Source organism: Lampetra planeri, chromosome 49 (assembly GCF_965212315.1).
Source record: "Lampetra planeri chromosome 49, kcLamPlan1.2.h2, whole genome shotgun sequence".
NCBI classification, from domain to species: Eukaryota; Metazoa; Chordata; class Hyperoartia; order Petromyzontiformes; family Petromyzontidae; genus Lampetra; species Lampetra planeri.
The window spans coordinates 5,455,039-5,470,377 of NC_136155.1; the positions used below are offsets into that span (position 1 = coordinate 5,455,039).

General features: G+C 46.0%; 1 protein-coding gene across 1 annotated transcript in view; it reads left to right on the forward strand.

Annotated features, from left to right (window-relative positions):
- Window positions 1-15,339, forward strand: part of LOC144733953 (BMP/retinoic acid-inducible neural-specific protein 1-like) — a 107,186-nt gene that overhangs the window by 54,375 nt on the left and 37,472 nt on the right. Inside the window, 1 exon segment of the mRNA XM_078615984.1 lies at window positions 7,540-7,709. Coding sequence (XP_078472110.1) covers window positions 7,540-7,709 — 170 coding nt within the window.

Consider the following 15,339-nt stretch of genomic DNA (forward strand, 5'->3'; position numbering starts at 1 on the left):
CTGCTACGTCATGAAATTAGAGAGATGTAGTCAAGAGACAGGGAAGTAGTGGGATGTGTCGGGGGGGGGGGCAGCAAAGATAGCGATGGGAGAGATTAACTTGAAATGTTATGTTAGATTCACTCGTTTTTTCGTGTTCACATCATTCATATCTGAATATTATCTCGTATTTGTTGCATCCGTTTTTTGTCCATGAATGCTGAAACTCCCGGTTTGTATTTTGTGATGACTGTAGTCCAACGTCAGACAACGTGTCATTATAAATCACTTCTTCTCGAAAAACGGACAGGGCTTTGCCATTGTGAGTGTGGGTCCCTGCCATTATCCCATCCTACCTCTGTGGTGAGGCCTGCCAATACCAAGTGCATTTGCGGAGCCAAGTGTACGTACAGTGTTTATCGATTTATTTGGTTACCTTTTTTTAAAAAATAAATTCAATGACATCATTTCTCTCACAGAGTTCCATTAGAGCGTACGTTGATAATTTGAATTGATGCCTCAATCCCAAATGTATATTTCGCAACCGAGAAAATGCATACAATCATTGATTTGAAATCATAAATACCAGCGGCAATTATTATCTACTTGAGCAGGTTATGGTGGTTGCGCTGCGCTGCATAGCTCTCTCATTTGTTTTAGGGTCATGCCCGATAGGAGCATTGGTACCGGATTACCCATGAAGGTCTCACTCGGATTTAAGACTTTTTTTTTCTGAAAAGGTCCTATATTGGGATGTTTGGCCAATTACATTAATGAGTGTTTGGCTTTGTGCGGGAGGAGACCAGAGTAGCCGGCAAGGACCCGTGCACACGAGAGGGTGGTGTGTTTTCTCAGGATTCGTTTTGTTATTGGGACAAGTGCGTTGTGGAAACAGTCGATCGGCCAAATTGTACACATGCTCTCATTCAAAAGCAGAAGTGTGCAATCTGCTGGCACTTGTCTCTCATTGGTGCTTCGAAGCCAGTGATTGAAATTCCACATTCTCATGGCGGTGACCAGTCTATCTTGAGAACAATCACAATCTCTCCAAAGTGGCTCCCTTTCCTAATAGACGTTTTTTTTTTTTGGGGGGGGGGGGGTTTGATGGCGTAAATATAAATGTGTCGTTAACCCACCCCACCACCATGCCACACAGCTATTTAGTAAGGTTTGCCACGTGAAAACAAAAAAACGTAACAATTCGTTATTACTTCAGCACACCCGGTGTGTTGGAAAGTACTGTAGGTCCACACCATTTACAATTTGTGTACGACGTTTCGCTGATGACTACAACCAAGCATCATCAGGCGATTTGGGCAGAATTGTGTTCATGACACATCTATATTTACCCGATCTAACCCAACAAAAACTTTGATTATGAACAATATTGGTCGCGAAAGCCCTAACTAGTACGTGTTCAACCGGAACTCTTTGTAGCCGACCTTGGGCTGGGGAGGGGGAATTGGTTGGGCGAGGCGACAGCCAATCAGAGTTTTAACTTCCGGATCCTTCCCATCGTGAGTCAAGCGCTCCCAGCAAAAACGCCACCCAGGCCCACGATTATTTCGGGCCAACCAACCGGCCATTAAAATCCGTGGCGGTAAAACCCCGCCGCTTCTGAAGCTGAAATTATGGATCACCTGCAGTGGTTTTGCCTGCAGTGGTTTTGCCGGCAGAAGACGGAGCTAAGGCATGTAGATGTGCGTCGAGATGAGATGGGAGATGCAGACAACATGAAGATGGCACGTTACTGCAGCAGTTGGCCTGTCCACGTTAATGAGCTTACTTAGGGGCGGTGGCATGGCGCAGCGGGAGTGCTTGTTGCAGAGATTCACGGTTCGAAATTAACGGCCACCCCGGTTATACCTCGGTGTAATCTAATGTAATGTATGTTTATGTTAACCGCATTCACTCCAAAGCGCTTGATAAAGCTTACAAAACGGTGACGGAATGGGATGAATTAGATGGCAGGGGCAATGCGACAAGGATTTAGGAATGAATGATGGTGATAGAGGGGTACATAAGGATCACGAAAGGGTAGGGTAGGGATGCGAAGGAGTGGAGGGGTGAGGGGAGGGAAGAGGAGGAGAATGGGCAATAGAGAAGAGGTGAGCCTTAAGAGAGGAATGGAAGGAGGTTAAGGAGGGGGACTGCCTTAATGCAAAAGCATACGCCTGCTGATACACAGCGGACGTTAAAGATCCCGTGATGCAATTCGCAAACGCAGGCCATTGTGTGTGCCAGCATCAGCTGACTTGTGTCTGCGGCAGCAGTTACATTGGTGAAACGAAGCGACATGTCTCAGACCGGGTTCGCGAACACAAAGCGGATTTGAAACAGGGCAGAACCAACACCTCGGCATTGGCGGATCACTGTTTCAACGCTGTGGGCACACGTGACATTGCTTTTTCCGAGACCAAAGTGCTCTGCAAACCCTACCATCAGAGATGTGTTTATGAAGCCATCCAGATATACAAACACAGACAAAACTTTAATCGAGAAGATGGATTCAGATTGAGCAATCATTGGAAGGACGTGATAAACCACGTCAAGGTTTAACTGCTGTGATTTTCACTCACCCACCCGTGTCGTTGTAGTGACCGGTTACTAATTCAAGCTCATTGACATGCTAATTTCTCCAGCCTCACTCGTCCCTGCAGGCCACAAACTCTCCCCCCCTCTCCCCCGTTAACTCCTGCAGCCACGACTCGACAACAACTCCTCCCCACCCTTTCCCCCTCCCGTGCCTATATAAAGCCACAACAGCAGATCATTTTCTCACCTGAAGACGGACGATTGTGTTGCGACCGAAACGTCGTGTTTCCTTTTTTTTTTTCTACCTACGTGACTTTACCGAAAGAACCAGAGAGTATGGATTCCTGCAGTCACGAAAGCTTCAAATCAATAATAAAAAATAAAAACCACGACGTTTCGATCGCTTGTGTTGCGATCGAAACGTCGTGGTTTTTATTTGTGGTTTTTATTTTTATTATTTCTTCTATCTACGTGAATTTACCAAAAGAACCAAAGAATAACAACAATTTGAGTTGATATTCCGTTCACCCGTCGATCCCTGCATGCGTGACGACAATGGCAACAACGACGACAACAACAACACCCTGCGTTAGCAACGCGCCCGTGATGTAAACAATCTCACCGTGATGTAAACAATCTCACCGTGGTGTAAACAAGTTCACAGTGGTGTAAACAATCTCACCGTGATGTAAACAAGTGTTCCGGAGCGCTGAGTTACACGTGAATAGCAGTGGGGAACGGGATGTAATGGGAGGAAATGATCCAGGGTAGGAACTTTCTTTTTGTGTGTTTTGTTTGTTGTACTTCTTACCCGCACAAGTCCGATTTGCATGGTTGGCTACGTACGGCCGTGAAAGACGTTCAACGTACACACAACTCGGGGCCCCCCGAAGCTTTTGGTCCGTTTTAACTTCTGCTTAAATTTCTGGCCTGGCACTGGTAAAGCGATTGCTCATTGATAATTATATAATGACTCTTTGGTTCTTTCGGTAAAGTCACGTAGGTGAAAATAAAATAAAAATACGAATAAAAATAAAGAATAAAATAGAAATAACTAAATTAAATCACGACGTTTCGGGCGCAACACAAGTGCCCGTCATCAGGTGGGGACAACCACAGCGAAAACAGTTGCTGAAGTATGCCAAAGAGATGACTCTGACAAGGGATCATAGAGCTGAGGTGGGGAGAGGACAGGGTGAGTGTGGGGGCAGGGCGTGGGCTAGAGAGGAGCGGAAAGCAGAGGTCACAACCGGGTACCCGATACCCGTACCCTACCCGATACCCGGCTACCCGTACCCGGCCGGGTACGGGTACCCGTTTGCAACCCTGGTGCGGCCGGGTAGGGGTAGGCCGTGAGTCACTGGTGAGTAACCGTTTGTCACTCATTTCGGGTAGGGTACGGGTAGGGAACGAGTACCCGTACCCGGCCGGGTATGGGTACCCATTTGCGACCCTGGTGCGGCCGGGTACGGGTAAGGTATCAAAACCCGTTTGCGACCTCTGCGCCAGACCAGAGGTCGCAACCGGGTACCCGATACCCGTACCCTACCCGATACCCGGCTACCCGTACCCTGCTGGGTACGGGTACCCGTTTGCGACCCTGGTGCGGCCGGGTACGGGTACAGGTAAGGAATCAAAACCCGTTTGCGACCTCTGGCGGAAAGGCTGATCCTAAAGCTCGACCTACTGCTGTGACACGTTGGTTGGGGGGGGAGAGAACTCTGCAGGCTTGAAACACTGCATGGCAAATTTCCAAGTTATGGGAGTGAGCAGGGCTGGGAGTAAAAGACTGGAGATGTGGATATGAATATAAACTATAAGGTAGCTAATGTTTAACTTGGTTAATAACATCCTTCCAATGATTGCTCAATTTGAATCCATCTTCTCGGTTGAAATTACGCCTATGTTTGTATATCTGGATGGCTTCATGGACAAATCTTTGGTGGTATCCAGACGGCTTGCAGAGCACTCACCCTCACCCTGACCTCTCTTTCCCCCCCCACCCCATCAGCTCTATAATCCCTTGTCAGAGTCATCTCTTTGGCATACTTCAGCAACTGTTTTCGCTGTGGTTGTCCCCACCTGATGACGGACGCTTGTGTTGCTCCCGAAACGTCGTGATTTAATTTAGTTATTTTTATTCTTTATTTATATTCGTATCTTTTTTTTTTACCTACGTGACTTTACCGAAAGAACCGAAGAGTATGGATCCTTGCAGTCACGAAAACTTCAAATCTTGAATTATATAATTATACACTATGTAACACAATTTTTGTTCCCGGGTACTAAGTGTTATTTTTTTTATTGCTTATACGTAAAAAGTATAGAAAATGGCTATTATTCCCCACAAACTTTGCTTTTGTGACCAGGACTTTACGTGAACGAAAGACGCAAATGCACACCACGTTTTCTCATTGAAAATAGGTCAATTTCAAAATATCAATCTCCTGGTCACAAAAGCAAAGTTTGTGGGGAATAATAGCCATTTTCTCTACTTTTGAGGCATAACCAATTAGGAAATAATACTTACTACCCAGGGACAAAATATAAATAAATGTGTCACACAGTGTTATTAATGGAGTGGATTATTAACTTTGCTTTTGTGTCCTGGTCACAGAAGCAAAGTTTGTGGGGAATAATAACCATTTTCTCTACTTTTGAGACATAATCAATTAAAAAATAACACGTACTACCCAGGGACAAAAATTAAACGATAATTTTTGTAACATTGAATTACACTGGTCAACAAAAAAAACTTTTTTTTCTGGCCTGGATTTTGCAGCTGTTTTGGACTAATTTCGGGGTGCTGATTCCAAATCTCATCTCAGATTTGCCCTATCACATCTCATTTTTATGCTATCAGCATACCCCGTTTTCATTGATTTTACCCGAAATTAACTCTGTCACTTATGATTGCAAGTTATTGCGAGTCAGTGACTGCTTTAGTGTTAAAATATGGTGCTGTATTTTTAGGATAGTGTGTTTATAATATCATTTTATGTAGATATCCACATTTATGAAATATTTTTCTTCTGCAGTTTTTATTGAAAATGCAATATATGATATCTCAAAAACCTGATGTGATAGACAAAAACTGATGCCAGATTTGGAATCAGCACCCCAAAATTACATTGAAACCGTTGGAATACCTTATGCCAGAAAATGTGTGTTGACCAGTGTTATTAATCAGTGGGCAGCACTGCCCCCTTTGGCTTGGCTGTCACCATCAAGGTGGCGGGCAGAGTCGACGCCACGGTTGGCTCCTGACGTCAGCTGCTGCGTGCATCTCGATGGGAAATGATAAAAAAAAGATTTCAACAGAGCAGTGTGTGCTTCGGAAAATTGTGAGCGTACAATAAATACAGGCTACGGGCACATATTTTCCGAGTGTGATGTCTCAGACGGCGCACCAATAAGTGCTCCCCCGTTCCATTGTTTGCATTCAGAGAAGCCAATCCGCTGTTATATACTTTTCTATCTGGGTCATGAGGCTTTTCGGTGTTTTGCTCAGCAAATGAATTGTACGGCCAAAGCGATTGCCGCTGTGAAGACACTGCCGAGGCTTTAATCGTGTTTTTAAATTTCAAGATTTGGCTCTCATCTGCCACACTTTAGGTGGATTGCAGCTTTGGGAAGTGTATTTTGCATTACATGTTGTCTGCACGGGAAGAGGTGGGGTAGTGGATAGTTTCACCGTGTTATGAAATGTGCTGACTTGGGTTTGATACCGGCACATGGCTAACATGAAACTAAAACAATTTTTTACCTTACCAGGCAAGGCCCACTGAGCTATATAATTCTCAGAAGCGACCTGGCCACACGTGATAGCTCAACGAAGTGGCTTATCATTTGCAAATGTATGAGTAGCCAAATACTCCAGCAAACATCTTGATTATGTGGAGGGAAAAACTGGAGGTCCCTCGAAGAAGAATCCACGCGGCCACGGGGAGAACATGCAAATTCCAGATATATCGGCGTTTTTTCTTGGATTTTTCTGTTTGCGCATAGTTACGTAGTCACTTGAAGATGTTTTCTTGTTCATGTTTTTGTTTTTTGTTTGTTGCGGTTGCATCCGATTCAAGAGCCGAATGGCTCACAGGGCTATACCAAATACATGAAAATGAAAACTGAAAGGATCGAACCCACAACCTCCTGTAAACAAGGCGAGGTAATTTGAATCCCGCCACAGTGGCAAGTGGTGCTTGAATTGGACCTGGTTTATCCCGCGACCACAGTTATCCAACTCAACTGACCAGTCTGGTGAAGTGTGGTCAAACAAGCTCCCATTACTGACACAGCATGGGGAAGGAAGCCTCCTTCCAATAGTCGAGTGACGATATTCTTATTTTGTGGTAATAATGATAAATAAGCATATTATTTTTTTGTCTAAATCAGAAATGAAAATGAAGCATTGTTTCGATGTGTTAGCGTTTTCGGATTTTTCCCAAATGTCATTACATCAAACCGGTTTGCAAAAGTGGCAAAAGAGGCTTTTGCGAGGGCAGGTGTTGGATTTTTCAGGTTTTGTCGGGTCAAATGTACATTAAACGACTTTGTCAGATATCCGAAACTAAGCGCATTAAGATAGTTTACCACGTGTGTGGGTGACCACCACCAGGACTTGCCAGGTGTTGTAGGCTTGGGTCGTGAGACGACCAGGAGATGCCAGTGAGGAGTGCAACCCCTCGTGTGCACTTTTTCTGGGGTCGCACAATGATCCCACAATGCATCTTGCTCCTGTGCAAGAGCTCATCTCATCGCTGAGTTCGATTCCTTGGCATGGCTGACATCAGCGGCAAAGCGATACTAAAAGGCTACACATTTTTCCCATTCAACCTATGTTTTACATTTGTACCCATTATTTGTCCCTTTGTAGGGCAGTACCGTACAACATTTGTGATGATGGGCTTTGAACAAGCGCTATTGAGTGAGTGGGCGGGCGGATGGGCGGACGGGCGAGTGAGCGGGCGGGCGAGTGAGCGGGCGGGCGGGAGAGCTAACCTCGGCGCTGTCGGCATGGCGCAGGGGAGGAGGCGCTGACCGTGTACGTGGACCGGGGGAAGGTGGACAAGCAGGTGGAGAACGCGACACAGACGCAGGAGCTGCTGCACCAGCTCACGGCCGCCTACTTCATCGACCGCGATACCACGGTCCGCCGCCTGCACGAGATGCAGATCTCCACGGGGCACATCAACGTGAGTCGAACGCGGCGGCGGTGGCGGCGGCGGTGGTGGCTGGGAGCGCCGGAGGGCCGGGGGGTGGGGGGCTGCGTGCGTGGCCGTGCTGCTCGGGAAAGCCGGACGCCACGCGCGAGAGACGAGGGCGCGACGCCACCGATGAGAGCTGCGTGGTTAGGTCCACGAGGGTGGCACCGTCCGTTTTTTGCTGTTGTTGTTGAGAAATGTCGCCGTCACCGCCGCATCGTGATTATCGCGGCTCACTTAAAAAAAAAAGTTTCATTTGGTTTCCGTTCAAAAGAAATGATGTTACATTTTGATGTTGATTTATCTATCTCACTTTTAATGTTTCATTTCCCGTGATGAAATGACGAACGTAACGATTGCAGATGTAAATAAATACCCGTTACCCATTACGTAGGTGCTCCGTGAAACGTTTTCCAATGGAATTGACAGCATTGCTGTTTAATACATAGAAGGCTTTCACGACCAATTTAATGATTCGTCATTGATTTTTGGGTCGGATAGCATCAATAAGATTTGTGCTGTCCACTCTCCTCCACCCGACACAGCCAATTAATGTTGTTGGCACGTGAAAAAACACACCAATTCACTACTGCTTCGGCAGCACCACGAGTGTGTTGGAGAGTAATTTCACAACATTTACATGGGTTCGACGTTTCGCTGCTTGTAACAACCACCATTATCAAGCAGTAGCCAAAATTGTGAAAATATCCTTCAGTGCTGGGCCTTAAATGATACCGGTTGTAGCTACCAAGTGAAACGTCGCACCGAATTGTGAAATATAGTGAGCTTGCTGTCCAACGGCCAGAACCAGCGCTAACCATTTTCCAAGCTCTGTGTCTCTACATTCGGGATGTTTCGCCAGCTCCATTATATATTGCCTTATAACTGAGAAATATGTATGAAACTCAAGCTGCTCGCAAAAGGTCATTATTTAGAGCAGAGAGGGGAGAAGGCAGAGAGATAGATGAGCATGTATATGGGGAGCACACTTTATCATCATCATCATCAAAATGCCCTTAAATTCACAACGGAAATCTCTGAGGACAAATCTTTACACTGCGGCGCCTTGAAAAATTACAAGTTGATAAATGATCAGTTTTTCCATTAACAGATAATGAGTAACAAACTGTCCATTTGTCAACCTCAAAGTTTCCCAGGCAGCCGCCGTGAAGCATCATCTCAGCCGCCGCGTCGCCTTTCACCGCCGTGCTCGCCGATGCGCTCTCGGGTCGTCGTTCGGCACGATGTCCAACGTTTCACTCCACGCGCCGCTGGGGAGCTTCATTTACGGGATAATTCACTTTCCAAAGCAGCTCCCGCGCAGCAGGAGGCGGGGGTGCGTAACGTCAGTCGTCGTGCCCGACCAGACGCGGCACAACCCCGGGAAACCGTGCGCCAGTCGGCGTCCCCTACCATCAGTGGCCTTCCTGAAGAAGGGCTGTTGCCCAACACGTCGGGCTATCGTTGCGTTTCTCCCGTTGTTCAGCAGCGTTGACGATGAATGAAGAGGGTTGGGGTTGATATTCATTCCCATGCACTGCCAACGCAGCCTCTTAATGAATTTCATCATATTGCATTACCGTTTTCACTTGATGAGCTTTTCCAGACAAAGGATAGGGGCGCAGCCCTGCAATTATGTGCTGGTGTCACTGCTGGTGGGAAGGGCCTTCACACACTGTAGGGATCCCTTACAGAGTCCCCCTCCCTAGAGGATATTTAGTTGGCCTTGTCTTCCAAGTTCCAAACTAACGAGACATCTGTCAACAGGTGGGAGAATGCACAATTTTAACCCCACCACACACGACCAACTAGTCAGACTGTTTCATGCTCATGTCTACTTCTGGGTGGACAGGACAGACGCAGAAGTGGGAATCCATACTCTTTGGTTCTTTCGGTAAAGTCACGTGGGTAGAAAATAAATAAAATATCGATTTAAAGCTTTCGTGACTGCTTGGATTCATATTCTTGGATCTTTCGGTAAAGTCACGTAGGAGGGAAATGATAAGATAATAAAAATAAAACAATACAATTCTCACGACGTTTCGGCCACAACAAGCAGCCGTCCTCAGGTGAAGAACAGGGCTGTTGGAAAGGCAGCGTTCTAATGAACACCGCTAAGCTTGGCAGCGTATTTTAAGCTGGCTGGGAGGAGCAGAGAGCCTTGACAAAGGAGTTTACATATGATATGTAAACTCCTTTGTCAAGGCGCTCTATGATATGTAAACTCCTTTGTCAAGGCGCTCTATGATATGTAAACTCCTTTGTCAAGGCGCTCTATGATATGTAAACTCCTTTGTCAAGGCGCTCTATGATATGTAAACTCCTTTGTCAAGGCGCTCTATGATATGTAAACTCCTTTGTCAAGGCGCTCTATGATATGTAAACTCCTTTGTCAAGGCGCTCTATGATATGTAAACTCCTTTGTCAAGGCGCTCTATGATATGTAAACTCCTTTGTCAAGGCGCTCTATGATATGTAAACTCCTTTGTCAAGGCGCTCTATGATATGTAAACTCCTTTGTCAAGGCGCTCTATGATATGTAAACTCCTTTGTCAAGGCGCTCTATGATATGTAAACTCCTTTGTCAAGGCGCTTTATGATATGTAAACTCCTTTGTCAAGGCGCTCTATGATATGTAAACTCCTTTGTCAAGGCGCTTTATGATATGTAAACTCCTTTGTCAAGGCGCTCTATGATATGTAAACTCCTTTGTCAAGGCGCTTTATGATATGTAAACTCCTTTGTCAAGGCGCTCTATGATATGTAAACTCCTTTGTCAAGGCGCTTTATGATATGTAAACTCCTTTGTCAAGGCGCTCTATGATATGTAAACTCCTTTGTCAAGGCGCTCTATGATATGTAAACTCCTTTGTCAAGGCGCTCTATGATATGTAAACTCCTTTGTCAAGGCGCTTTATGATATGTAAACTCCTTTGTCAAGGCGCTCTATGATATGTAAACTCCTTTGTCAAGGCGCTTTATGATATGTAAACTCCTTTGTCAAGGCGCTCTATGATATGTAAACTCCTTTGTCAAGGCGCTTTATGATATGTAAACTCCTTTGTCAAGGCGCTCTATGATATGTAAACTCCTTTGTCAAGGCGCTCTATGATATGTAAACTCCTTTGTCAAGGCGCTCTGCCAAGCTTAGCGGTGTTCATTAGGACGCTGTCTATTCGACAGCTCTGTTCTTCAGTTGAGGACGGCTGCTTGCGTTGTGGCCGAAACGTCGTGAGAATTTTATTACGTTTCATTTTTATTATTTTATTATTTCCCTTCTACGTGATTTTGCCGAAAGATCCAAGAAAATAAAATAAATCACGTTTCGAACGCAACACAAGCGCCCGTCTTCAGGTTAAAACCGCGACAGCTGCGATGTCTGCAGTCTTCCCACCATCGTTTGAACTGCCGCGTTGAGGGAGGTCGAAACTAACCGGTGACCTCTGGATCGCAAGTCCAGCGGCTTTGCCACTGCAACCGTGGCAGCATCCCCAACCTTCTCATAAACCTCCTTACCTGCTTATAAACCTCCCCTAGTCTTACCGGTAACCCCTTTTATCCGTGCCGGCAGAAAGTGCTGCGTGGAGTGCAGAATGACAAGTAGCATTTCCACCCTTGTCATTTCCTTTGACATTGTGATAATGTTGTATTCGGGCACTTTATAATTCCCAATTGTGTTGAATTGCGATTGCATTACATTAGAGTGTTCTGCTATCCCGTCCCTGCGATTACAGTTGTGGTAATACGAGCGGAGTGCTTGATGGAGTTGGGGAAAGGCGGCGTGCGTGTAACGCTGATGGCATGCGTTGCTCATGGGCCATCGGGAAGCCTCAAACAAGCTGGCTCACTTGGGGCCCCCAAAAATTGCTTTGTCTGTTACCGTTCATCAGGAGCTCATCTCTGACATTGCAACCCTTTCTGCTCCCTTCCTCTATCGCTCCATTCATCCCTCCCTCCGCATCCTCTATGCCCCCATGTGTATTCAGAATCAGAATTTGAATTATGTATTTATCCAGGAGGAATCCGATGAGCTACAACGTTCTTTTTCACAGATGTCTAGTGGGGGGACGGGGTAAGAACGTTGCAACAAGCAGTACAAAAACATTATAGTAGTGCAAAGTACGAGGAAGGTAATGAAATCACACAAACTCAAACAAATTAAACTAAACTACCCCCATCCTACCAGGCAAAGCCCACTGAGGTGTTCACTTATTTTTCAGAAACGACCTGGCCACAAATGATAGCTCAACAAAGTGGCCCGTCATTTGGACATTTATTGCACCAAAATAATGTAAATCATCTCAATGCATGTGTTGCCTAACAGCTGGTCTTTTGGTAACAAATTGGATACATTTCTTAGAAAATGGGAGTGCAAATTCTTGTTATCGTTTCGTTATCCTCATCCGGTCTACAAACAGCGCATAGTTGCTTTGTATTTCGTGTTTTTTGTCCCATCGTCTGTGAAATACCTTGATGTTTTTAAAGGTGTATTTCTGATATCTTGCACTTAATGTTGTTGTAGAGCAATTGATGTTTTTCCTTGTATGTATGTGCGTATCCCAGGTCTGCCTTGACAGAGAGACGTATAGTCTCAATGACCTCTCATCTGGCTATAATCTCAAGGAATTTAACGAGCAAATTGGCATCATATTGCTTCGGGATATTTTTCGTGCCATTAAAATACCTTTTCAGGGGCAGTATATGGCAGCAGTGCCTTTTCATATTTTCGAAAGCCCGTGTAGATGTTTCCATAAATAGCTAGTGCTACTGGCTGTAATACAGTGTTTGTGCCTGTATTTCCTGTAATATTCACCAATCCACACATTCATGGTTGACATGGTGTGGTAGGGCTTTCAACCAATATCACTCAAATCATAATTTATTATCGTTATTATCATATGCATCTGCATCACAATGGAGTGAGAACGTGTGCACGCTGATGAGTAAGCTAGTGTGATAATACTCTTTGGGTCTTTCGGTAAAGTCACGTAGATAGAAAAATAATAGATCAAAATGTTTCGATCGCAACACAGGTAATCTTCTACAGGTGAGAGAGAGAAAGCTACTGAAACAAGGTCTTATATAGGCCTAAGATGGGTGGGTACAGCCTCAGGGTAAGAGTTCAGGGCTAGAGATGGTCTCCCTGAGGCTGCCGAAGTGGCTATTGTATTGTGAGAGATTAGCATGTCAATGATGCTTCGGTGAGACAACAAACATTTTAAGTACAAGATGCTGACAGTGAGTTAAGTTACCGAGGCAACTTGAACGGTTGGATGCAACTGGGGCGCGAGATGTTAACTACCTCGCCTGGTTTACAGGAGGTCGTTGGTTGAATCCCGACCTCGACGCCTGTATCAATGGAGTCTGCATGTCTCTCCCCGTGGTCGCGTGGATTTTTCTCATGATCCTCCAGTTTTTCACATTTAGAAGCATGCGTTTAGAGTATTTGGCTGCTATAAATTTCCACGTGATAAGCCACTTCGTTGAGATATCATTTGTGGTCAGATCGCTTCTGAAAAAGAGCTGTATAGCTCAGTGGGCTTTACTTGGTAAAATAAAAAAAATAGTTTTCGTGAATAATATCATGGACAGAGCTAAATGGAAGGCGATGATTGCCATCATCTTTGAGGAAGGACACGGTAAATATATATATACATATAGAGAGAAAGCTATAATCCCATGTACACAAACGCATCAGCCCAGTGCTTGCTAGCCCACGTTCTCAAACATCCTTTGCTTGAAGCTGTCCGCTGTGTTTGTGGGTCGCGACGAGTGTTGGTTTCGGCTGCCGGTGTTGTGACGTTTCGCTCCACCTGCCGCCGAGCTTCTTCAAGTCACCCAGAATATTTGACGTTGCGCCAAACGGCGTGCGGGTACAAACTTCGGTTACTATGGCTGTCTACGGTACGGTGCGAAAAAAGTTCAGCATACGTACAGTGGAGCCCCTCTTTAACGACCAGAGTAGGTTGGGTGGAGTGGAGGTATTATTACCTCTTTCCCACGGTACAACTGAGTGGCACCTTATTGAATTTCTTTTGCACTGCACATAGCCAACCGTGCTAATCGGAGGTGCGGGGAAAGGACCACAAACTAAACACAAGAAGCAGTTCTAAAGAAACGAGTTTGTCAATCTTAATGATGATTTAAAAGTGCATGGCTCCAGCGGCTTCCCAACATCGGAAGGAAGAGCGTTCCAGACGGCCACAGAAGCGCATCTGAAAGCAAACGTCGCAGTGACTGTCTTTGTTCTACTTTTTGCCAGGTTAGGCCCACAGAGCTATACAGCTATTTTTCAGAAGCGACCTGGCCACAAACGATCGCTCAACAAAATGGATTATCACGTGAAAATTTATAGCAGCTAAATCAATTCGAAATGTGGAGGGAAAAACCGGAGGATCCGGAGAAAAATCCACACGACCACGGGGAGAACATGCAAACTCTAAATATACAGGCGTCAGGGTCGGGATGGAACGCACGACCTCCTGCATACCAGGCGAGGTAGTTAACATCTCTCCACCGCAGCTCCCCTAGCCAACAGCCCCTGCTGCGAGGATGACTAACCCTGGCCTTGCTTGCTCACGAGGCCAAGGTTTCACGTTTTGGTTCTGGCCAGTGGAAAACCACCCTATTTGAGGGCCTCGTTGCTAGCTCAGCTCTGATGTGCCAGTAGATAAGTGGTTATCCGCTTGTACACTTGGCTTTTCTCCAGGCTCTACAGATTCATCCCAGATCGTATATGTGTACATACAAAAATACGTATTACAAAAATGCCCATGAAATTATAAGCAGGAGTCTTCTTATTTTTTTAAAATAATTTTCCAGTCCTCACGGGACTTTCCTGGATAAACAAAGCATTTTACAATATAATTAATGCTGCTGTATCTCTTGAGACGGCTGCGCATCACTCTAACATGATCAACATGTAACAATGTGGGCAGCCCGTCCAAGCAAATTAATTTGTAAATCTCCAGCCCAACAATCGCGTGTTCTGCTGGCAGAAGGGACCCCTACTCAAGAAAGCTCTAGAGAGCCCCACAAGAGGGTTTTGTCCTACCCATCCACGCTGGCGAAACATTCTGCAAGCGGTGGGGCTACCCCCATGGCACGCGACCTGCCGTGCCGAACGACGAACCGCGGTGAAGCCACTGGTAACGGTGGGCACACGGATATAGGCGGGGGGACTCGAAAAACCTGGACCATTGTTTCAAACTGCCGCGTCGGAAGGATCCATCGCGCCGGCGACCTCTGTGTCGCGACTCGAGTGCTCAAACCATCGCGCCATGCCAGAATCCGTGCGCGTGCAAGCGAACGTGAATGTACGAGTAGAAGGTGAACAAAATGTACATCGCGCAAAGCACTGCGACATAGTTAACTTTGGCTTTTGTTGGGCTCCGAGGAAAACGGGCAGCCTGACGCGAACAGATTTTTGCTTATCGTGCGGAGAGCCGTTGGCGCAGGGCGGCACGGAGCAGCGTTCACGCGCCTAATGGAAAGCGGAGGCTGCCGAGGGATGGGCAGGAAGAACGCCCCTGCCCATTAAGTCGCACGGCCGCGAATACACCAAGCGTTCCTTTCATCCGCTGGCAAGCCGACGGGCAGATGGGCTTGACGGTCGCAAAGG